The sequence below is a fragment of the Megalops cyprinoides genome, chromosome 6 (assembly GCF_013368585.1).
Source record: "Megalops cyprinoides isolate fMegCyp1 chromosome 6, fMegCyp1.pri, whole genome shotgun sequence".
Lineage (NCBI taxonomy): Eukaryota > Metazoa > Chordata > Actinopteri > Elopiformes > Megalopidae > Megalops > Megalops cyprinoides.
The window spans coordinates 16,856,047-16,881,999 of NC_050588.1; the positions used below are offsets into that span (position 1 = coordinate 16,856,047).

The 25,953-nt window shown below is 41.3% G+C and overlaps 3 protein-coding genes across 3 annotated transcripts; 1 reads left to right on the forward strand and 2 right to left on the reverse strand.

Annotated features, from left to right (window-relative positions):
- Positions 1–1,003: 1,003 nt before the first annotated feature.
- On the reverse strand, positions 1,004–6,797 carry LOC118779236 (rab GDP dissociation inhibitor alpha-like). Its single transcript, XM_036531223.1, has 11 exons — positions 6,756–6,797; positions 5,821–5,928; positions 4,807–4,903; positions 4,419–4,553; positions 4,120–4,318; positions 3,824–3,955; positions 3,619–3,718; positions 3,172–3,343; positions 2,429–2,573; positions 1,867–1,921; positions 1,004–1,147 (listed from the first exon to the last, which is right to left on the reverse strand). Exons 1-11 carry the CDS (start codon positions 6,795–6,797, stop codon positions 1,004–1,006), a joined length of 1,329 nt encoding a protein of 442 aa, XP_036387116.1.
- Positions 6,798–10,448: 3,651 nt separating this feature from the next.
- Positions 10,449–17,363, forward strand: LOC118779444 (transmembrane protein 43). The gene is made up of 12 exons (XM_036531567.1): positions 10,449–10,714; positions 11,235–11,384; positions 11,481–11,615; positions 11,885–11,979; positions 12,288–12,337; positions 12,417–12,486; positions 12,596–12,666; positions 12,798–12,925; positions 13,506–13,580; positions 14,446–14,547; positions 14,735–14,852; positions 15,722–17,363. The coding sequence occupies exons 1-12, from the start codon at positions 10,703–10,705 to the stop codon at positions 15,922–15,924; spliced, it is 1,209 nt and encodes a 402-aa protein (XP_036387460.1). The 5' UTR covers positions 10,449–10,702; the 3' UTR covers positions 15,925–17,363.
- Positions 17,364–20,451: 3,088 nt separating this feature from the next.
- LOC118778679 (transforming protein RhoA) lies at positions 20,452–24,737 on the reverse strand. Its single transcript, XM_036530300.1, has 5 exons — positions 24,651–24,737; positions 21,927–22,084; positions 21,491–21,611; positions 21,244–21,374; positions 20,452–21,114 (listed from the first exon to the last, which is right to left on the reverse strand). Exons 2-5 carry the CDS (start codon positions 22,080–22,082, stop codon positions 20,941–20,943), a joined length of 582 nt encoding a protein of 193 aa, XP_036386193.1. The 5' UTR covers positions 22,083–22,084; positions 24,651–24,737; the 3' UTR covers positions 20,452–20,940.
- Between the last annotated feature and the right edge of the window lie 1,216 nt (positions 24,738–25,953).

A 25,953-nucleotide genomic window follows, 5' to 3' on the forward strand; every position in this document is an offset into this window, starting at 1 on the left:
GGGAAAGGTGAAACCATCTATGTATGTATTTATTCATTCAATACTGTGTAGCCCCAAAACATCAGCAAAATCAATTAAAACTTTCCTACAACAGTGCGAAACCAGAGGCCCAAATGTAATATGAAAAATGCTACATGAAAAATTAATATTAACTTATTAAACACATGATAGATAAGAAGTCAAAATACACAAATTTATATTCACATGCACATGTGTATTCATATTAGCCTACACTGACATTATATACAACTTTATTTACACAATATATGGACCTTTCAATACATGTAAGTACCTTTCAATACATGCAAGTATTTTTGTTATCTCTTGATCATGCCAGTCCAATCTAGTAAATGTTTGACTTTCTTATTTAACTATAACCAATTTCATTTTATCAACTAATTCATTTATGCTTCTCCTCGTTGTGTAGAATATAATTCATTTTAAATGTGTCTTTCTAATCCTGATTTGAAACTCTTGTGAGTAATCCAGTTTCAGTATTCTGGTCAAGGTGGTCACGCCTGTCCTGTACAATCCAGTTAATCCCCTCCTCTTCTCCCTGTGGTTCTGTCTCTCTTTCCCTCCCTCCCCACCCCCTAGCTTTCCTCCCTGTCTCTGTCCCCTCCCCCTCCCTCCCTCATCCTTCTCATAAGCTCTTATGACATAAGCTCTTATGTTAGAATCTTCATTAATCCCTCACTGTGATTCTCTGTAACTTTATGTGTCTATCACCTTCTCACACACAACAGTACACACAGACACAAACACACACTTCAGTAACCACACACAATCTGAAATGTATAGAGAAAAATCTGAGAAGTTGAAAATTATTTATGTGAATTTATTTATCAGGAGTGAAGGGACAATGTAGCTTCACATAGCAGTCACAAGCTGTGCATGCTGGGAGATCTGTGAGGAAGGGGGAATCGGTCTATCTCTTATCTGTCTGTCACTTAGTCTACTGTCACTGAATCCGCGGGGATCAGTCATTCACCGACTAAGTGAATCACTCGTCAGAGACGTCACAATCCTCTCTGCGCAGATTGCAGAAGTCGAACTCTGACCCTGTGATGCGACGGAACATGTCTTTTATGTCCTCGCACTCTGTCTCAAAGTGCGTGGTGGCATCATAACACTTGGACACGAAGACCTGGGGGAAGACAAGGCTCTCACTGAAATGATCAGCCAATCCCAACATGTGCTCTGTATGAAATTTTACACAACCTGCTTAACATAATGTGTTGTAGTTATTTTGTAAATAGAATTTACACTGCTCACAACTTCTAACTTATGTAGTCAGGTAAACAAGAGCAGTAAATACAGCTATCAAACTACATTTTGAGTACAGTTGTCATCTCCGGGGCATGTGTTCACTGCCTTCCTGAACAATTATAGGCTGTAGTTTTCAAACTGTAGTCTTACTAAGCAGCAGCTAGCAGTCATTTAGACTTTGTGTCCATATTTTAATGACAGGTCATTGACTGCAGATAAATTTGTAATGTGATTTCTAGGTAAAAATGTAGTCCGTTGGAACATTGCTCCAATCAAATGTTTTTGCTCTTCAAATAATTATAATGGGTACATTGTAGGCAAGAGGGATTTCTTATTTTTAATCACAATCTTAGCATTATCCTATCCTAGCACTATCCATTAATCTTAGCATTATCATTCATTATTTTAATTGAAAATAAACCAACCACAAACATTGAGTAAAGACTCCTGATTGATTGATTATCGATTGTATGAAATCCATTTGGCAATTATGGTCACTGAACATTACTTCCTACATTGACCATGACCTTAATTTGATCATCCTGATAAAAGACAGCTCTGTCATTCTTGTAAAGACCAAACAAATCCGCTCATTACCTGACTCCTCCTTCCATCATCCAAGGGGACCAGCAGGTCGCTGATGGAGACAAACCTGTGGACCGAACACAGTCGATATGAAAATGTATTCAAACATGTATTCACATGTTTTATGGTTGTAGTTCTTGTTCTGTGTGTCTATGCCACTGGTTTAAATTGTGTATTTGATGTGTGGCTGTGGTTCTGGTGGTTTGTGGCTCTGGTGGTGGGTGTGACTGCATTTTGGTTTGTGAACCTAACTGTGGTTTTCTTGGTATGGTTGTGGTTGTGGTCATATTTATTGTTGTACTGTGGTTTGTGGTTCTAGTTATGGTTTTGATTGTATAGTGGTTTGTTATTGTGATTGTAGTCTTGGTTGTGGTTTTGATAGCATTATGGATTATGATTGTGGTTGTATCATGGTTTGTGGTTCAGGCTGTGATTTTGATGGTTATCTGCGGTTTGTGTTTGGATTATGGTTTGTGGTTTCTGGTTTAGATGGTATATTTGATATAATGTAGTGTGGTAATGTTGATCATTGTAATTTGTGATTGTGAAAGTATTGTCATGCTGTGAGACTCACTTCTGTAGAATTGGCTCCAGCAGATCTAGTCCTGGCTTTACTTCAATCTCAGGGAAACTAGTCTCCACAGTGGTGCTTACCATGGCAACATACATCCCCTCAGAAGCTACATTGTGGGAATAGGACACCATACACACATAGATATCTGAGAGAGGAAGGGAGAGAGAAAGATAGAAGGGGGAGGGACATTCAGATTAAGATTTTATATTGCCACACTAAGGCTTTGTGCTTTTGTTAGGTTAAGATTGTTCCATGTTCACTTTTAAGGCGTTGTATAACATGTTCCATTTTATATTGTGCTTGCTTATTTTCTGTGTTAGTATTTGGCAGTGTCCTTTACATAGCTGGTATTTAGTACAGAGGGACAGGAGTAACTGAGTGAGCAAAACTAAGTTTCCATGATGTCATACCTGACTTTGATGACCTTGTCTGTCACTGATTACTGAACTTTGTAAATTCAAAACTAAATTCTATTTTTTTTCTATTTCAGAGACAGAAAAATATAAATATACGTTCAACAGTGCTTTCAAATTGGGCAATAAACTGGAGTTTCCAATGGGACATTTTTGTTAAGGAAATTTGGAGAACTTAATATTCTCCATGACATAGCTTAATTTACAGTGTGACTTAATTTGCAAGTTCAATATGACTACCCTGCTGCCAGTGGACCTGTGGCTTCCTATATATCCTTCTAATGACTTGTAATTTACTATCTCACTTTCTGTTGAGCTGTAGTTTAATACCTGATTTCCTGTTGAGCTGTGTTTGTGGGATGATTATCTGACAAGACTTGGCATCATTGGTGTGCTTGATTGGATGGTTGAGTAAACAGATGACCCGAATGACACGGCCCATTTTCTTCACCCGGTCGGGAACATAGCTTGGGTCACAGATCAGCTGCTTACAGCGAAAGACCTGACAGACAGAGGCAGAAAGAGAAGAGAAAGAAGGATAGAGACAGAGAGGGGTGAGAGAGAGAAGGAAAGAGACACAGATGGAAAAAGAAGTGTGAGTAAGAGAAGGGGGAAAGAATGATAAAGGAGGAAGAGAAGGAGTGAGATAGAAAAACAGAGCAGAAAGAAGTTACAGAAGGAAAAATAGAGAGGGAAGGGAGAACAAGTAAAACCAGATGGAAATGTTGTCCTCTCAGAGGAATCTGTGAAGGCTGTGTCTGCTTTCCTCTCACGTACCTCTCCCTCAGACCTTACGCCTGCCACTTTGCCATTCTCCATCACTATCTCCTGCACAGGACGGTTCAACATGTAGGTGCCACCATACACTGCACTGAGTCTGCAAGAAAGAGGGAAGCAGGAAGACAGAGAGAATTTAATTGAATTGAGCATGAGAAAGGGACAAAGAGCTTTTTAGTCTTATAAACTTGAGAGTGCAGGTTACCTGGCAAAGCCCTGGGGCAGCTCACCCAGGCCATACAATGGGTATAGGTAAGGACTGTGGCTGTAGCGTGCCAGAGACTCTGTGTACAATTTGATCCGCTTAATCGTCTGGAGAAAAGGCTGGTCTAGGTAACTGCACATACAGAGAAGAACATCACCATAAAGAGAGATCAGTAACTATGGAGTAACTGTGTTTGCAAGTGCATATATATATATATATATGTGTGTGTGTGTGTGTGTGTGTATGTCTGTGTATGTGTGACTGTATGCCTGTGTGTGAGAGAGGTAAGTACTGACTCATCACTGCGGTGTAGAGCAAGGGCATGGCCAGTGAACTCCATGACGTCTGGCCCAAGGTCAAAGTGTCGGAAAAGCTCCCTCATGGTAGTGCGATGAGGGTCCATGTCCTGATGAGTTCTCAGGTCGTCCTCCTCGAAGTTCAGTATAAACAGCAGCAGCTTCCGGAATCGTCGCTTATCAAACATCCCCATCAAATCTGATAGAAACAGCACCCATCAATCATCTGTCAGTCAGGCCATCAGCGGGTGTCATGGAGAGAGCCAAGAGGTATGAAAAGTGAAAGTAATGAGTATCACCTGAAGCCAGGGCCTCTGTCTCAGTGGACGGGACCTTGTGGACTCGCCCTGCTCGGTACACAAAACTGCCCTCCACCACCTTAAAGTCCAGATAACGAGTGACCTCTGTGTACAGCAGCATCTTCACTAACTGCCCTGCAACCCATACACTCAGTGTTACACACTCAAAGACTGCTACATACACACACACTGTTACACTCACAAACACATACACTCCTTTACTCACGCACACACTGTTACGCACAGGTTTTTACACACACAGAGCAACTCGCCCTGTTACTGACATAGACTGTTACATAAACTCTGTCTCATTCTCTCCCACACATATTCTCACACAACTCAACATTATGACTTTCCAACTATAAGCATATTCATACAGACACCTCACCATTGGCCATCAGGAATTTGGGGATAAGATCCACATTCCAGTCTCGCCCTCTGCCCATCGACTTGGGTGGACCTGACACCCGAAACTTTTTATACAGCTGGAAGAAGAGAGACAGATAAATGCAACACAGCACTGTAACACTGTTTAGATCTGGTGATTAGGGAGGCTGTATTAGGTGTCCTGGTATTTATGAAACCACTCTTGAGTCCATAGAGCAATGTGTATGGAGGTGTTATTTTCTTGGAATATTGGAACATCTTGAGGAAACAATGTTTGCATCATATGATGTACCTGGCTGTGTAAAATGGGTTTGTATTCCTTGGCTGTAATGCTAACATGCAGAGTAATAATCTGACCCAATGACTCCCATTCGATGGCTGCCCGTACAATTGCAGATCCACCGCCATGTTAAAAGCTGGAAAGAGGCAATGTGGGTTGGAAGCTTCCTTTGGGTTTCTTTCAAACATAAACCCATCCACATGTAGGAAAAAGAGTACAGATGACTTGTCAGACTTTCTTCCATGGCTCAGAAGTCCAGGTTTTTTGCTTATTGTACCAGGGTGTGCATTGTTGCTTATTGGCCTTGGTTACAATCAGTTTCCAAATGGCAGCCCTACAATAAATATCAGCTTTGTGAAGCTCATGACATACAGTTGTTGTTAAGACTGGGTCAATTCTGTGGTCATTTCTGATGCCATTGTAACAGTTCTCCTTGTTTGATTCCCTGTCTTGATTTTTAACACGGTTTCCCTTGACACATTAAATAATTTTGCCATGTCTTGACATCATTCAAAATCTGTTAGATCACTCATGTTGCTTTATAAAGTCATATGTTACAACACTGATTTTAAAACACCTTCTACAGTAGAAATATATGTGTGTATAGTTCTTTAAAGAATGAATGTTGTTTATTTATTCCATATTATGTGCAATTGTTCGCTTTCAATAACTGAAAGTTCCTGAAGATTTTGTGTGTGTTTGTGTGTGAGTATGTGTGTGGAGGAGGAAACATACCTCTTCAAGTGGGGTGATAGAGGTACTCTCTCCTCCATAGTATGGGTTCCGATCAATGTGAAGTACTTTCTTCCCATTCACTGACATTATGCCTGAGAGAATACACTCCTGGGACAGAGACAGAGAGAGGGGGCAGAAACGTAGTTTATGTGGGTGTTGTGTAGAATGACATGCGTGTGTGTGTGTGTGTCTGTGTATATATATATATATATATATATATATATATATATATATATGTATACTGTATATTTATATATAACTGTACCATGTATTTTCAGCGTGAGGAGCATGCATATCAGTAGACAGATTACTGCTAATCCTGATAACAGCTTCCTGATCCTCCAACATCCCTCGAGAGTTGGAGGGTTCACCACCCTCCCATATGTTCGGGGGGGATTTCCCCAACACATGCTAATAATCCAAAATAGGTGTACATTTATATAATCCAAAATAGCTTTATATATACACGTCAAGACCAGGTTTACTTCATATAATATTACCCAGTTTATCTCTCTTATATTATCCAGGTTGTTTCTCCTCATTCTCTCATTTCTGGTCCCCCCTCCACCTCTCTGCTTTTGCTCCTCTATCTTCCATAATTCATTTTTTCAATTCAGAAATCTTTCTGCGTCCTCATCTCTTCTTTGAAGTTAAGGAAAATGAATTCTGCTTTCTTTCACCATCTCCCTTTCTGCCCATCTCTCGTCTGTCCTGTCTGAGATGGAATGAACTGTGGATTATTGTATTTCTGGTCATCGCTGTCTGCTAAACTGCAGTTATCTCTGACAGTAAAATACAACTCCTCATCAAAATCAGGCTTCTGCCTGAATTGTAGTTTGTGTCTAACTATGACCTGAACACTATACTTTTCATGAATAGTGCAGACAACTGAAGACAGGTATAAATAGTTATGCATAGACAAAAAGCACTCTCACCTTCAGGCCTGTCCCCAGTACGATGATATCATACTCCTGCATGCTGACGGGTCCCTGGAGGGGTGGGGTCCTGTATCCAAATTATAGACAGTTCTCCTGCGACTGGAACGCTGCAGCTGAACCTCCACAAGGATCAAGCAAAAAGGTATGTGTCTGTGTGAGTGTGATACACGTCAAGCAAGAAGGTTTGCGTCAGTGTGTGTGTGCGGCACGTGTCAAGCAAGAAAGCGTGTGTCTATATGTCTGACACACGTCGAGGTAGAGGGTGTGTGAGTCATTTTCTCCATGCATAGGTGGACATGTGGGTCTGAGATAATCCTCTCAGATCTGCATCTCAAAGAATATGAGTGACAGGCAAACAGTGTCCATTGCTAGAGACTGGTGTCTGCAGGAGAGTGGAGCTCATAGGCAGGCAGCTCTTCCTTTCAGTACACATATATACTATACATGTGTAGCAAGAGTGAGAGGGTGTGAGAAGAGAATACTACTTGCCTATTTCTCATGAGACTTCAACTTGTAGAACACTACACCGATGACATCAACTTGTAGAACACAGAGAACATTAGCTTGGATGATCTGACATTGTGTTTTGGCATTTCAACAGATGTCTTATATATTGAGGTTCTGAAGTATTCTGTACTTTGAAAACCAATAAAAGGACTTCATAATAATAATGTGGACTCTTTTGTTCTGATAATAATTCTGATGGCAGTGTTCTATACAAATGGAAGCTTTCAATGGGTTGTCTAGGCAGACCACAGAGCAGTAGTTTAACATACTTGTGTCAAAAGCATGACCAAACCTTTCTGAATCAGCCTCTGTGAGAAATGGCCTACTACTGGATATGTTTCTTATATGAAAAAAGACCTTTTTGTAATACTTTTTACACATATCTGAAGGTTCAAGTCAGCATTTAATATGACCCCTAGATGTTTCACATAATGTCTGATATTTGGAGCCTGAGATCCTAGGTTTTTGAATAGTTTGTCTCTGTGTTTTCAGACAAGTTACTAGAGCCTCCAGTTTGTCATGGTTTAAAGTTTTTTGACATCCATAGTTTAATATCTATAAGATAGTACTGTAGCAAGTTGACAGCACATTCATCACCGGGTAGCACAGAAATGTAGAGCTGACTATCGTTACAAAAAGCTGATCTGCCCACCATCAATAAAAGTTTAATAACTGAAATTTGGGAGGACAGGAAATTCCTATATCCATTCTTACTCTCCCTGAAGCAATCCCCAAACAACGCACAAACAGCCCACTAACCTCTCCTTCCTGTTGGATCAGCTGTGTATCCCACCCTCTCCCCTCTCTTTACCTCTTGCTCCCCTCCAAATCTACTGAACTCCAAATCCAGCCAGAGATCCGAGCAGACCTGCTTCCCATTCAGATAATGTTGTACATTTCCGCAAATAAATACCCTTAAATTCATAGCTTTTGTCCAGGTGAATTGCATTCTCTGTCAAGGGTATTTAAGCTGCTGAGCAATTCCATGTAAAAGTATTCAAGAGGACCAAAATGTAAAGTTCATAGGAGCACATCAAATAAAGACCCATAAAGACAAATAACAACACATATTTCATTTACAATTTTTTTTTAACTTTCGTAAGTTTAAGAAACATTGCCTGGTGTCACATCATCCTATGACCAAAAAGCCAACATACTGTATATTCAAGATATTTTCTAATTTCCTTTCCTCATCTTCATGAGGGAGGAGGATAATGGAACTTCACAGAAGTAACAAGTAGAATGATGGAAACAAATTGCAGTTTTTTCATTAATATGAATTTTAAGAATTATTAAGTGATTAAAATGTACAATTTGTTACCACAGAATTACCAAAAGAATCAGTAACAGAATTACTGTGATTAAACTGGTTACAATGGAAAATCATAATAGTCACAAAGCACAGCTGGGTCACCTGCTACTGTCTTCCCTTCACTTGGGTGCAGGCCTGCAGCAGGGGAACCTCGCAAAAGCAAAGCCAGCAAATCACACAAAACTGTACCACAAGTAACTGCCATTGATGGCATACATGTTGTGCACTTCCACAGAAATGACAACTAGGGATTTGTCTCCATCAGTAAAGAGTGCAATGACACATATTGTGTGGTTTCCCTAAGACAGATTCTCAGGGTCTGACCAATACAGGTTTCAGACAATAAAGAACATTTTCAAACTGCAGTGGCAATTGTGTGTGTGTGTGTTTAATTTTTTGTTTGTGATGAAGGATAAATTTGTTCTTTATGTAAAACGTAACTCAATTTATAAACACATTTTGAAAAACAACGCAACATTTTAAAAAACATATTTAAAATTTTGGAAGCGGTGAAAAGGGAGTGAATGTGGTAAAATGTAGTTTTTACATGTTGCTTTGTGGAAGTTTGTCGCTATCAGAAGAGCTGTATAATGTGTGACAGTTTTATGTTTGCTTGAACATCCATTGGGAGAAAAAACAGACTTTGATTAAATCACAATTTATTTCAAAAAAGACAACCAAAAAACATTTACTGTACTAAACAATTACTTAATACATAATGGTGTGCTGATTGGTGAGTGAACAATTCATCATTAACACTAAGCTGACCATTTTTCTAACCCAACTGATATCAGTATGATGGAAATTGAGCATGTAAATAAGACGTCAAACAGAATTGAAATTTGAGCCCTAATGTAGAGTTTTGTATGAGGTGCTGGGTAAAATTGTGTTCAGTTATATAATTTGTGTGAAAACAATGAAAATGTACTATTAGTTATACAAAAATTATCAATAGTTTAGACAGAAATGTACCACATCAATTGAGAAAAAAGGGTAAATGATGAGCTTCCAAGGCAGATTTATGTTTTTTGTAGTTTGTGAGCTTTATAAATGACTGTTTCAATGTTTATTTCCATACAGGTTGCTAAATGAAGTCATTATTGCCTTCATGGGAGTATATATTACATATTTCTATCCCTGTGTGCTTATTCAGGCTGTATCATGTTTAACAGAATGACATTCAAATCCTTAATTATGCATTTCTGTATACTGTGGATCAGGGACCTACACCATCATTCCATTTTCCTCCTTCTGTTACTGGAGGTTAATTTACTTTACTTACTGTAGTTAAACAAATTTAAACTCAATGTCTCATGTCATAGCAAACGCTCTTCTGCCATTCTTGTCGCAGACATCTTTGAACCTTAATTCAGAACAGGTATTTAACAGAATTCTTGGAAAATGTGGTTACATGAAAGACTGATCAAGACCCAAACTTTGTATCTGTACAGCTCTTTAAGTAAGTATGTTTTTGTAAAATGTTGAAAGGAAAAAAGTAAAACGCAGAGCCTTTCTGCATAGAATTGTATGGTTTCTTAAACCTTGCAACGGATTTTTTTTTTTTGGCACACATTTCAAAGTTAAAACTGGGTCTCAGCATAATTCTGTGACTGTAGAATTTCCCTGCTTCATATCAGATGTTGCGACAAACTCTCTACTACCTTCATTTTTTATAAGAAGTGGATCTCATCAGCTTTTTGTGTGATCAAGGCACGAAAGTTAACAAATGTGAAAGTTGGTCTGTCGGTAGAACGTCTTGGTCGAGCCGAACGCTGACAGGACTTTCCGATGACTACATTTCCCAAAATTCTTTAATGAACTATGGCAGGAGAAGCGGATGTTTGAATCACCCAATCAAATCACACAACAAACTAAGTTTCGGTTTTTTGGAAGTTCGAAGCAACTACGTACAGTTTGAATTTCTGTAGTCGAAAGAGGCAGTTGTTTCCTGGTTCAGAACGCTACTCACGAAAATACAATCAGGGCGAATTTCGATGTGAAGATCGAACTAGACCGAAGGGATCACTGCATTCCACTGTTTTCAGTGATCAGCCAGCTACCGCACCTCTCTTTGACTGGACTCCCCGCAGACAGTGAAAGTGAAGTGGGCGTTAAAGTGAAGACGATGTCTGCACCGGTACGGCAGGACGTTTCCGCGCAGCTTCTAAACTACACACTCTGTAGTGCAATGAACGTTAGCAATCTGACTGCTAAGCTACAGTCAAATCAGAGTTCAGGGACAGTAAAAACAGTTGCTTAACAATTGGCGTTACTCAAGTTGCTCGTTATTCCTACGCCATCAGTAGCTGCTGGGAGATGTTATCAGCTGCTTTTCGACAGTAAAGTTACGCTATTCACTGTAGAATTGGAAATTAATACACACTAGCAGCTAGTAGCTTGCTTGAAAGAAAATGACCCATAAGTTATTCCGCTAGGAAAAAAAATCTACAGTCTATCAGCTAAGAGGCAACATAAGTTGGTCGTTTTATTGCTTGTTAACTACAGTTTACTCATGTCTGAACCAACCTTCTCCGGAACATTTAAGAATTAAGTTTAAGTGCGTTTTCAGTCTGGCCTGATAAAGGGCACGTTAATCTTTGGATTGTAAAGTGTGTGTTTGGCTCAGACGTGACCTGCCTCTGCTTTTCTAACCGCAGCTCTCCGGCTCAGAACGCAGGAACGCGCACACGCGCGTCAGCAGCCAGGCGAAGCCCGGATTCCTCGAGCGCCTGAGTGAAACGGCTGGAGGGATGCTCGTGGGAGTCGCCATATTCGCGTTCTCGTTTTACGTGCTTTTCACGAACGAGGTACAACTAGTTAAAACTAACACTAGAAACTATCTTTGCTGTGTAGTAGGTAGCCATTGTGTGCATATGTTCAGTGACACATCCCTCCTGCTGCAGGGCAGGGCGCTACGCGTGGCTTCCTCTCTAGATGAGGGCCTCTCCCAAGTGGTACCTTTACAGTCCTCCTCTGCTCCGGAGCTCCAGAACAATAATCAACTGGTCCATCTGTCTGGCCTTCTACGTACTGCCCAGGTATACAACCTTGTTGCTGTCCCCTCCAGGTATATCACTCAAGTACTGTTAACACACACTGCAGGTATACCGCCCTATTAGTGTTCCCGTTCCATGCAGGTAAACCATCCCAGCACTGTTACTGTCCCCTGCAGGTGTGCCACTCTATTAAACCCTTACCACAGAGCCATACTTTTCCTCTTGCTCAGTCTCACACAGACATACACTAACTTTATCATTTTCTCACACCTCTCTCTCTTTCTTTGCTCTCTCTGTCTCACTCTCTCTAGCCTCTGTATGACCCTAACTACCAAGTGGCTTTGCAGGCAGTCAAGCTGAAGAGGGAGGTGGAGATGTATCAGTGGGTGGAGTATCAGGAGAGCAGGTAGGAGGACTACAGGGAGAGAGACCACTGAGAGCAGATAGGGTTTTCATCACCATTTCATTTGATCACCATATTTAATCAGTCATTTAATACATACAAATATGCACTCACATGCATACATGAACTCATTCAATGCACACTCACATGCACACTTATTCAGTGCATACACACTCAGTCAATGCATGCACATGCTTATTTAGTGACACACGCTCTTTCAGCCCTCACACAAACTCACTTGCATGCATTTGCAGACTCATGCAATCACACGCACGTACAATCTCACTCACAGAGTGAGTTTCTCCCCACAGAGACTACCAGGAAGATGGAGAGACCAAGACTGAAACTACATACTCCTACAGTGAGTACACACTGACATGTGCATGCACACACACATATGCATATGGTGCATAAGCACATTTCTCCTTTCTCTCTTTTAGACACAGAATGGAGATCAGAGCTCATAAACAGCAGGAACTTTGATAAAGAGATTGGCCACATTAACCCAAGGTACCATATACCAAACAAGATTTGTTTGGTTGTTTTCAGGAATTATGTACAAATATTTTTTAACAATTGAAATTTTAACTCGAATCCCTTATTTACATTTCTGTTACAGTGCTATGGCAGTGGAGGCAGTCACTGTTGTTGCTCCAGATGTCTGGGTAGGCCAGTTCTCTCTCTCCAAAGGTATGATCCAAATACTCATGATGTGCTAGATTGTGTGGGTCGGTGTGCATGTGCGTGTGTGTGCGTACGCATGCTCGTTTTTCACTGTGCGTGTGAATGAAAGAGAGTCTAATTCTGTCCTGGCTCCTCAGGATTGGTGGAGAAGATCGATAACTTCCAGAGGTTGAGTTTGGAGGGTCTCCCCACCCCGGCATCTGACTCTTTCCTGACTGTTGATGGAGATTATTTCTACCATACGCCACATCCCCGCCAGCCAGAGGTCAGTGTATGGAAATAAGCACATATTTAAACACACACTCACACATGTATTTTAACTCTAATTTGAAAAAATACTCCCTAATGTCAGTGTGAAACTTACTTTTTAATAATTTCCATTTATGTCCTCTTGTTCTGCTCAGAACTAATCTTGAAATAGCTTCTGTAGTTCACTTTATTAATCCCTTTTGCTTTTAAAAAATTTAAACATCAGTCAGATCTTCCCTGACTCTCCTATTGTTGAGATTAGACATTAAGTGTACTGAATTTCTCCTCTTAAATTGTATGTTTGAAACTCGGAGCTAGCCTTGTTGTTCTTCTCTGTGCTTTTGTACAATGGCTTCTGTGTACTTATAGCTCTTATAGTATGGTACCCAGGAGTGGCCACGGTACTTTAAATGTGGACTGACACAGGCATTGTACAACATTAATCTAATCTCATTTGATTTGTAATGAATACACACATACATATTGCAGAATTAAAGCATGTTGTTTGCTCTTTCTGCACAGACTGTGTGCAGACTGATGCTTTTGGCTCTGTGCAGACTGTGTAGATTCTGATAATGTCCGCTTTGACTGCGCAGGTAGGGGATGTTAGAGTTTCTTTCTCCTATGCTGGTCTGAGTGGAGAAGGATCATATCCAGGACCAGCTCAGGTGGTGAGTAGAGGGAATATCTGTTCTCCAGCAGTAAGTCTGTGGCCATTGTTTGTGTACTGTACTTAGGTGATGGTTAGTATGTTTAATGTGCACTTAGCTAAGAAATACTGACATAAAAATCAACTTCATTTAGTAATCACAAACGCTGGGACAGAATCATTCCATAATATTATTTTAAAACTCTGTTTTAACTGTATTGTAACTATTATAAAAAGCCAACCAATTACCAGAATACATTTTGGCTTGCTTACATCATGTAATACAATACAAGTGGAGCGCAGTGGCATATATTTCATGAGAAACACCTTTTAAGTGCAGAGAATTTATCTCCTGCTTAATTTCCAAAGCACCTAGCACATAAAGCATGTAAAATATTTTGAGAAAAACATTGTACAAATTTGTCATAATTGATTTATTTTGTATTCTAGATAATGATATTGAGTGGGTGAAGGCACAGTACAAGTTTAGAGCATGGCATTCAGATAAATAACCTTATCATTTTTAGTTTTTTAATGACGCTTTGGATGAAAATACAGAGCATTCCAACCACATTTTGTCCCATATTTGACAAACGTGGCTAAGGACATTTATAACATAAACATCCATTTTACCCTTTTATTTGAAACTGTGCTTTTAAGAATCAAATTGCTCTGTACAGATGAGATTCTTATAAGTGGAGTGCTCTGTGTATACTGGTTAGCTTGTGGTCAGTGTGTGTGTATACACTGGTCAAGGTTAGTGGTTGTGTACACTAGCTAGGTTGTGATCCTTGTGTTTATGCTGGCTAAGTTAGCATCAGCATTTGTGTACAGTGGTTAGGATATGTATCAAGTCAATATTAGCTCAGTCTGCAGTCTTTTCACAGGTCAGTGTGGTCGCAAGTCAGAGGGGTGACCAGCTGAGGCCCTTCAAAACCAAGTCTGGAGAGGAGTTGGAGATTCTGTACCTGGAAGAGCTGTCCGCTCAGGTGCGCACGTGTCTATGTGCATGTCTGTACATATGTGTGTAGCTGTGCATACATATGTGCTTGTGCTTACACGTTTGTATAGTGTCGCTTTACGTTCCTGTGTGTGTGTGTGTGTCTCAGGATGTTGTCTCTCTGAAGGAGGTCTGAGCAGGAGCAGCAGTTGTATGAGGGTGTTGTCTCTTTGCAGGAGGTGTTTGAGCGGGAGCAGCAAATGAACACCAGGAGACTCTGGGCTCTCAGGGCTGCAGGCTGGGCGCTCATGTTCCTGGGCATCAGCCTGACCATCAGGATCTTCCACACACTGGGTGAGGTCTAATAGACCAGTATACACACACACAGACACGCGCACGCTTTCACTTTCACACCCTCAAACTCTGCGTGGTCTCTAATACACCAGTATAGTACACACCGTATACAGTACATGTACACACACAAACTCACACTCTGGGTGAGCTCTAAATATATTGTACACATTTTCACATGCTAACAAAGCTATACTTTGTATACTATTTATATGTCTGTCTTATACACCGATACACAGGCTTACATACACACATAAACACTTTCACACTCACATTGTGATGTCTTGGGCCAGAGAGCTCAGCCTGCGGCCAGAATAAGACTCCTCTCATGTTTTGCCATTTTCATCCACACGTAGCTAACAAATTACCAAATAAAAAAGACCGCAGTTTGACTTAAATGAAAACAGAAGTTCTCCCTCTTTCTCCAACACTTTGTCTGACTGGACATGTTCAATACTTACTGTTAAAATGATTTATATTTGTGGGATGTCACACAGTTTGTATGCCATTGTGTCTCCTGCTTAAGTTCCATAAACATCTGCTTCTGTCAAGCACATTCAGTTCACTCTAAAGTAGTGTAAGTATACACTGGGCACAGAGAGTACTTTCTATTCATACATCTGTAGGGCCACCTTTTCAGCCCCATCTCACCCTCATCTGGTCTGCAGTATGAACATCCTTTTTAGTGTGGACATCATCCAACTGAGGCAAGATAGCACTGACATACAGTTTAAGATGTTTTATGCATGTGGTGTGTGGCTTACTTTTTGTTGATATTAGTGTGTTGGGTTAATGTGGTCAATGATACTGATATTGATGTTGCTAGTGATGTTGTTGCTGATACAGATTTTGAATATGTTGTTTGTTTCCAGTGGACTGGGTGCCGTTACTCAGGGAGCTTGTGAATTTGGGGCTCAAGCTCTTTGCTCTCTGTGTGTCCTGCTCCCTCTCCCTCCTCACCATTGCTGCTGGTTGGCTCTTCTACCGCCCCCTGGTGGCTGGAGTGCTTGCTGTACTCGCCTTGCTGCCTATACTCATTGCTCATACCCGCACCCCACCCAAGAAGCACCAGTGACCCTTAACCCCAGGATTTGAAATGGATTTTGCAACACGGAGCACATCAGTCTTGTGATCATCCTCACCCCTGTGCTATCAGCTCCTTCTCATGGTGTGTCAGCCTCTTTCTGTACTGTTTACCCCTCCCTCTAGCACATCAATCCCAGTGAGTTATATGCATAGAGAAAAACAATATTACATGCAGACTTAACGTTGCTGCCAAATGTTAGCGGATGTTTATTGTGCAGAACACCAAATGGACAGTCTTCAACATTTTGCCTCAGTCTGTCTGACATTTTGATGAATCTCATGAAGCAAGAGTTGAAGATGATTTATTGGAACAGAAAGTGTCATCAGGCCCAGCTTCTGAACACAACAACTTTTAGCAAAAAAGGTCACTGTCCAGCCATCTGGGTCTGAATCACAATGACTGAGTGGAACTTGCTTGGTGTTTGGATTGCATTAAATGATACATCCTGTTATTCATACTGAATGAATTATACATGGCTCTCATTTATGCTGTTTTTGGTAAAGATGTGCAAATGATTCTCTTTGCTTTTTGGCTCAACACCAGACATTAAGTGATCAAGAAGTGTGATCACAAAAACTTCATGATACGTTAGTGAGACACGTTAATGGCAACAGACCAAACATTTTTATAAACATACTGTCTGTTTACAAAGGTTCAAGTATTTGTAACATTCTGAACATTGTACAAATATCTAAATTATTGTTTTAAGTAAAGTGGACTGTGATTGCTTTGGCTTTGTAGAAGGTGTGGTGACAGGCTTGCATGTTTTATGAAATATCATTTGATTGTTGTCTTGTGTGGTATAGCTGTACGGTGCTAGCTCTTCACAATTACAGAAAGGGCACTGGAAACATGCTTTGTTTTCCTTTTTTCGCCTCTAACTGTGGGATCACTAGTTGTATGTGGGGCTGTTTCACCAATGTCTTTTGTATTTGCTCAGGAACAAGGGCTTAATGAACATAGTCTTCCAATACACAGGCATGCCTACCACCATAATTGTTCACATTACAAGTCACAGTGCACTAGGAAATCAAACGCCAAATGGAGGATAGGTGTGTCTCTCTGATGTCATCTGAGTGACTGGGCACCTGCCGAGCCACAGTGGTACGATGAATGAACCCTGGCTATCAAAACTCACCCTTCCCTGGCAAAGCAAAGCCGATAAAGTTCCACTACTGGACTCCCAGTCATTGTCAGCGAATGCCATGGCTGAGAAGTAGTACTCCGTCTCTGCTCAGAAAAAGGGCTATATCCAACAGAGCCACAAAGGAGCATTGGGCAAGGGTGGTTTTATTCTGTTTATGAAAGTGTGTTGTGTGTGTGTTTAGGTTACAGTGTTCGCAGGACATTTGGACATACAGGACATTTGGCTGAAGATACAGTCTTCGTACTGCACACCGCTGTGCGTTCCTTTAGGAAAGGCTGTACCCTGTCAGCGGTGTTGTAAAAATGCATAGTATTTGTATGCATGCAAATAAATGAACTGTATGGACATGTGTGTGTGAGTCTGCATTTATGCTGCTCGATGGCAACGTTACCTTGATGGGTTTAATAATATGACACAGAAAGAACGTCAGTCATCACACAAATACACAATTCACAAACATACAGCCTAGGGTGGGTTATTAGTCCTTTGGTTAATGTTGAGTTTCACGTTCGAAATCTTTGACTTGTTTGCTCCCTGGTAGCCACTGTATTGTGTGACGTAATAAAAGCTCCGGTCGTCTTCGGTAGTTCCGGGTAGTCGCATGAAAATTCAGCCCCACCTCGTCGATATATGTAAAAGGCTAAACGAGCGAATACGCACTTAGCCAGCTGTGTCTCCTCCGCCGCCCGCCCTCACTCGTTCAGCCACTCTGACTGGGCGGCTCAGTTTACGATGAGCTCATACTGGTTAAAAATAGGTTCATTCGTTGCGTCTAAAAATAGCTAGGTATATAAGAGCAGGGCTGTGCGGATCGTCTCACTGAACACAGCGCAAGCCGCAGCAGACACGCCAGGCGGAAGCGGAGATCCTAGGGGTTGTTCCCGGCTTTCGTTTCCGATAACTGTTCTGCCGTGGACGGTCAAGGAATGAAAAAAAATCGCTACCCCGTCGAGGATTGTGTAAACGGGGTGTGCCCTGGTCGACGAGTTTATTGCGACCATGTCCTTTCTTATCACGTCACAGTTTTAACTTCTCAGCAGTGTTGTGCTACGCCCAATGTTTTCAGCGTTTGAAACTGGCCCATACTTTTTGCACGACCTATTGTTTATCCACTTCAAAATATTTTTGACCTCAAGACATTGCAAGATCCAAGCTGCTTAGCTCTCATACGCGTGCCAGTTTCGCACAGTTTCACTCCCTATTCACGGAAACCTCAGTTCAACAGCTCTGACTGCATAGTTGGGCTGGTTTTCTGTCGATCAAAGCAATAACTCGTATTAATCGTGTCATTTCTATCAGAATGTATTTATCATTGCTAACTTAATGCTTAAACCTCAAAAATCGCAGAAGCCATTTCTAAAACTGGATTAGTACTCCAAACGTATCTCACTGGGATGTGAACGCAAGACAATAAGTACGCAGTAAAAAAATAGTAGTAATAACTTTAATGGAAATATAATGGGGAGGAAAACGTGCGCGAGGACACCACGGTCCACATTTATCAACCTGATCAAATTATCTATTTGATCCTGTAATCAGACTCAAGGCCAGACTGCGTAGCAAGAAAAAACTCCTGATTTATCATTCGTGTGTACAGCAGGTCACGCAGGGGTTTAAAATCAACGTTGATATATCTCAGACTGTCGCTGTATTGCTCGTACTCGATTTTAAGGTAATGCACTACGTCAACAGGTTAATCTTTTTTCCATATTAAATTGCCTCTAAGAAATGTAGAAAAGAAAGACAGGTGTTCACAGACACAGAATGATATATTTGTCTTTGCAAAGTGATAAAATATTGCTTTGGCAAACAAGGGCGACCGAAAAATCCAAACTGGCAATGTATCACTAATGAGAACCAGACATGGTACGACTTCAAGTTAACAACAAGGTAACGCATTGCAGCGGTAAAGTGCAGCCGGACTGCCAATGTAGGCGGACTTCGTGACCTCCACTTGACAGCCATTGATGAATGTTCTGCAGGGGTAATTGGGAACACAGTTGTAACTGACAACATCTGTAATTTGCTATATTTTTTAATTAATGGAATGAAGTAAGTTTTTGTGAGGTACAAATCCTACACCCTGATGCTGTACCTGACAAAATACCATGGAACACAACAATGTTGTTACTGTTTCACTGAAGTGTATTTAAACTTATGGCTAATAAATGATAAGAAAATGCACCCTGATTTGAAGTGATCGATCTCTTCTGATTGCCAATGTCATGACACATATGACTGCCATGTATTTGCACTACTACAATATTAAGGTAAATTACTCAAATTCTCTGTTGGTGAAACTATTCGTAGGATTTCAAGACCTCAAGATTCCCATTCATAACAAGGTCGAACCCACACACAAAAAAAACTTACACCACATATGATGAGCCATTAACTAGGGATTGTCCTACCTGGAATACCTACTTCTCTCAAGCTACTGTGCAGAGGCATGCCTGAAAAATTTCCCACCTCGTCGTAACATTTCCTATTGATAAATCATTTTTTCTCTATAGACATGCTTGATACATGAAGCCCCAGGTGTATGACAGCAGTCTGTTTACAAATGTTCATTTGAGTCACCATGTTTGCTGCCAGTTCAAGGGTGTCCAGCAGTACAATGTCAGCTGAAGTTGTGGCTGCAGATTCCTACGGAAGCCTTACTGAGCCCCACCACTGGCTACCATCTGCCAACGTGATGAGCATACGGCCAGAGCAAACACCATCCTGCAACACTGTGTATAATGCAACAAAATAAACGCAGACTCTTGTCACTTGGGCATAGCTCATTTCAGAGGGATAGTGTGAACTGAATTGCATTTATGTGTCCCAAGCTCACTGGTTAGCTATAGAAAAGCATGAAGAAGGACTAAGTAACAGAAGGATTACCGTTTCAGAGGTTATGCCTAGTTAGTCCTCAGCCAGCATGAACACAAGAGGAAAACTTCTGCTCATCCTCTGGAACTTCATGCAGCCTAAATTCTGCACATCCCAGCTTCCTCAGGACAAGCCTGGGTGCACCTTAAAGGAGCAGGATCAGCCTCAATTGAACATAGCACAGTGAAAACAGCTTTGCAAAGGCACACTCCTACCGTCTGTATGAGGCGAGAGGCTCCCCGATTTTTCAATGTAGAGGTGAATGCACCAGTGACAGTTGAGAGATTGTGTACAACAGTCTTAATGACATGGCACTCAATGTGCTGCATATAAATGTATTCAGTCCTTCCATCACTCATGCAACCCTGCCATGAGTGCACTGACAAAGGGCTTTTTCACTCCACAACTCAAACTGCTACAGATTTGTTCTATAAAGTTATTTATTACACAAAGTTACCAAGTTTTTACAAATCTAGTTTCCAGTCATGTCTGTGTGTACATATGTATATATATGCACATATGCTTTTTATATACACATACATATTTGTATACAGTATTTGTTCCTGTAAATCTGTGATCTGATCCCTCTATTTTAAAAGTGTTCGTACATAAAGACTACAGGTAAAGCAGGAAACACAATACTAGTTGAGTAAAACATTCCAAGGAGCCAGGGGCAGGGTCAAGCACTTGATTGGCAGATCTGACATCAGTGGGCACTGGGCCAGCCCCCTTTGACCACCATGCCTAGGTCACCTGACCACACAGGTCACACGAGGCAGGTTGGCACGTTGTATGGTAGATACGCAATAAAGCACTAAAACGTCTTTCTCCAGTTCCCTTCTTTAAATACTGAAACGTTTCCATGACCATCTTAAAAACAGGTAGAAAAGAAAGAAAAGACTGTCTGTGTGATGAATCTCCCTGAGCAGGAGCCAGGGACACAGTCAGTTTGTGTCTGGGGGGGCACTGCCCTCTCCAGCCCTTTACAGCAGAAGGCATTTGTTGCTCTTCTTTCCTCTCCGCGCCTGCAGTGCAGCCCTGGTGGCCATCTCAAACACTTCCCTCACGCCATCCTTTGTCTTTGCTGAGCACTCCATGTAGCCAAAAGCACCGATCCGGTTTGCCATGTCCCGCCCTTCTTCTGGTTTCACTGGCTCCTGTGGTGTGGTATGGTGGGGAGGAGACACTTATTAGCAAGCACATCCTGCAAAATCGGCCTTTAATACAAGGTTAACATTATACCCAATGATGGGCTAGGGAGTGGATGTAGGACAGTGCGTTTGTACCTGTTTCATCTTAGCCAGCTCCCGGCGTGTGTGCTCATCATTGCGCAGGTCCTTTTTGTTACCCACAAGGATTATGGGAACATTGGGGCAAAAATGCTTGACCTCAGGGGTCCACTTCTCTGGGATGTTCTCTGTACAGGAGCAGAAAGCAGAAAGACAACTGAATGGAAGGACAGAAGATTCTGTGCAGTTGAGCAGAATATCAGACAGGGTAAGGGGCTACATTTACAGGTGTCCTGGTGCTTACCCAAGCTGTCCGGGCTGTCAATGGAGAAGCACATGAGGATGACATCAGTGTCAGGGTAGGAGAGGGGGCGCAGCCTGTCATAGTCTTCCTGCCCTGCAGTGTCCCACAGTGCCAGCTCCACCTGTAACAGCACACCTGTGACTGACTACACCCTTAGCAGCACACATGACTGACTGGCCACAAGTGCAGTCACCATTATTCTGTCAAGCAAATCACTTGAGATGCCTACAAATAGCACACAGAGCAAATTTACTGAGAGTTCCAGTTCTGTAATTAAATAGAGGATACAACAGCCCGGCATGCAGTTAAAGGGAGCCGACTACTGTAAAATCCTTAAGTTACATGCTGTTGTTCCCCATCAGAGTCCTCAACAGTAGACATGCAAAGCAGGTGTATGCGCATGTATTGACTAACAGAGAGCGGGGAATCAGCTCACCTGTTTGCCGTCGACTTCAATGTCTGCTACGTAATTCTCAAAGACAGTGGGCACATAGACCTCAGGGAACTGGTCTTTACTGAAGACAATGAGCAGGCAGGTCTTTCCACAGGCTCCATCACCCACAATCACCAGCTTCTTTCTGATCGCAGCCATGCCTGCACACAAGAACAGTTAAAGACACAGATGCAGTGTACATGCCGACACACACACCCACTCACACGTACACGCACATCTGCCTGGTAGCCGTGACACAGTCCTTTACACCCCTCTCAGTTAAAAAAAAAAAAAAAAAGTGAGATCCTTTTACGATCTATAACTTTCATCCAATATGCATGAGAAATTATGCAATCTAAAGTGTTAACTGTTACATGAACTCTCCCCCTTTTATCAATGACCTGTCTGGTACACGACAAGCAAGATTCTGGAAATTAGGTAAAAGCTAGCAAATAACTGCAGCATTTTCTTGCATAAATTGTTTTATTGTGCAAAATGTATATTTCAGTTTACACAAGGCTGTACAAAAACTGTTCTTTTGGTTTGGTTGTCACACCACCTCTGGCACGAGTAGGCACCCACATCTACAGTCCAAGGATTTCCAGCAAACCTTCAGGGCTCTATTTAGCAGGGTAAAAGTCCAACTCATCAACTAGATGCCATTATACAAACCCATCTACACACATGGGCATACAGGCATGCATTTTTTTTTTTTTACACTTGTCCAGATTAATACACTCAGTCAGTAGTATCAAGCAAAAATGAAATCTTTCAACTTAAAGGTCTTTCAATTATTGACCCTTTATCAGTTTGTGTCACTGTACTGACCATGGTACTAAAAAGGCACGCCTGCTGTGTGCTGCCCATCACTTTTATGAGTATGACACACATGGTTTGGCACATAGACACACAAGTTCACCATGTACCAAAAATAAATTGTTACTTGAAAGGGAGATTGGTAATTTTTACTTGGTGGCTTTTCCAAAGAAAATTGAGGAGTCCCCAAACATTTGGTGTAGTATTGTTTGGAAAATGAAATAAACATTTGAAACTTGGGATTGGTGAGGGCAAATGACTGCTGTGCATACCATACTGGCCCCAACATAAGGTCCCTCTCTCACCTCAAACTCCTCAAATCTGAATGCACAGTATTTATGCAGTGCTTTAAATGATTCCCATAAAATAATTTTAATGTACCTGCTGTGCACTGATTCCTACATACAGCTCATTCTTGTCTTAAATACAGAATGCACTGTGTGACTTTTTTTAGGGGGGGGGGGGGGGTTAAATAGATTTTTATATTTTTCCATTATAAAACAGAGACGTATTCACTTTCGGGTGAATACGGCAGTTCCCTTGTAGCAATCAGACTTCCTCTCTCACTGTAAGAAAGGGAACTGGTGGAAAAGTGTTTTTAATGGACACTATGTTGATTATCTGTCCTCAGTTTGTAAAGGACTGGGTCGTGCTCCCCGAGCAAAGATGGCGTCATATATATCAACAGATGGCTGTGGTCTCTACTGTACTCTGCCAGGGCAACCTTCAGGGCGTCTGTCGCAACTCCCCCCGAATCGGTATATTTGTAATAAACTGTGTCACTCATCGCAATGAAGCCAGCTGTTCGTCCTAGGCATGCTGTATTTAACCTGTTCAATCTGGGCAAGCTCTAGCGCACATGTAATAAAAACTATTACGTTAGCTAACAAAATATTTATAACTAGTAAAAAATGTTTACTTTTTCACTGTCAGTGTAACTATTCAAAGCGACTGCTCTCGATGGCAACGATATAAACAGAGTTTGCTAGCGCAATTATTTCAATCCTAGAAGCAGTGTGGTCGGGGGGATACACTACCTAACGTTGGGCAGTGTTTAGGGAACGATTAGCTGCTGTCTGCAGGTAGCTCCTAAACTGTACTGAGAATATTTCTTATCAAAGACTTCATAGGAAGCCAGCGTGGGTAGCTATCTAGCCAGCTCGGTAATTACCTACTTGACTACGATGTTACTAGCACAGCTTGTCTATTTACATTCTTCAAGGTTTTCTCTTACAGAAAGACGCAACTAGCAACTACCAAGCCAACTAACTAACCTGACATGGCTTGGACGTTAGCTATACTAACTAGCCATGACATGAAGTTTTCAAACTAGGCAACTTCACACCCTGGCCGATCATTTAGGTGTGGGTACTCAAAGAAAGCTGTAGACTCGCCAGGTAATGGTGAACAAACCAACTTAAGATAGCTAGCTACAATCCTGAAGGTTAGATGTTAGACTAGCTAGCTTACACGGGAACTAATATGGCCAGCTTGCTGACTAGCGCGCTTGCTAACGCTACAACTTTCAGGTTTCAAACACTTTCCAAACAGAAAATACCAGATGATAACACGTGGTTGATTTATAAAACTTTTGTTGCTACAAACGTATGAGTAAAAATCTTTAACTGAATCGCAGGTGGGGTCATAATTAGCGTTATATAATTAGGCAAGTTTGTTGAAGAAAACAATGGAACGACTTGTTTTAGCAAGCTCGCTAGCTCATTTTTTTCCGACTCCTTTGGGCGGAAGCGACAAAGAGGTCGCATTCACTGAAGAGGAAAATAGCGAGCAAGATGCGGAAAGATTCGACGAGAATGAAACTTTCCCTCGCCTCTTTGTCCATTTTTTTATAGACACCGAGAGATCCTCCGCAAACCTCTTACGTTGGCTTTGTAAAGAAAGTAATCTTACCTGCTGTTTAGGTACCGTTTTCCACCGTGAATGATTCCTTACCGAGTCGGCTCCCTGCACTCAGAATTAAACCGCCTCTGACATGAGCGCGCATCGGGAGAGGCGCGTCCACGGTCTCTGCTATAAAAAGCAGGGAGGCAGGCGAAGGTAGTCGCGAGGACGAGCCGGGGAATCAAGAGACGGGATAGCGGCGACGAGTCCGAGCCACGCCTGCAGTGCACGCTGACAGAGAGCGCATGTAGTTGCGAGGATGTCACATTTCCATGACTTGCCACGACTCCCACACAGCAATTTCATTAAATTGAAGCGATATGAGAAAAAAATCTAATCTGGATAATGCTGTGCACTACGATTTTATACAAGCGTCTACTCGGACAAGTACCTGATATCGAACATGTATGATTTACCGATGATTATTATGGAGATAATCATTAGCAAATTATTAGTAATAGACAAATAACGGCAATGTTGGGCCTGTGGGTGGTTCCAGCTTCATATCAATACAGTATTTGTTCTAGATTGGTAATAATGTGACACTGATTGTAGTCCATCATCAGTTCGGTTTCAGTTTAATTTAAGATTCAGCTACTGATCTACTCTTGGATAAGTATAACAGAAGGGTGCCTCACACCAGAGGTGTGTGTCCTCCTACATTTAACAGAACACAATTAGGAGGCTAAGTAAAAGGGAAAAAAAATCAAATAAATAATGTTTCTGTGTAGACTTACAGTTAAACATGAAACCACCTGCCTCAGCAAGATCTGAACTAGTGAGATACTGCAAAACAGTATCTCAACCACAGCACTGCTAGGTAAATTACACTACTGCATAAATAATGTTGAGATAATGTCTAACCATTTACTGAAAATAAATGATTTCCAACATGTGACGTACTGACTCAGAATGAGTCATCGGTTGAAAAGGGAAGCAAAAGCCAAGAGAATATTGTCCAGATCTCTGTAAAATACTGTAGTCAGCCAGTATGGCTTGTTTTAACTAGCTTGCTGCCTGTCTCAAGTTAGCTAAAGGATTTCTTTCATTTTGTACTATTTCTAATGTGAAATGATTCATGGTTTGAGTGGTTGTTGCACAAAACCTAAGTGGAATAAGTTATGAATTTTATTACCCATCATGTTGGAAAGATTTTTGCATGTCTCCGTTTCAACAGCTCCTTTCAAACAGCTAATTTTCTGTAATCATGGCTGATATTGTAAACCTGTATTGACAAAATATGTGTTATTGCCAAGTGACTGAACGTTTGGGAGTGGGGGGTGGTAAAATAATTCAGAATTGTAAAGTGAAC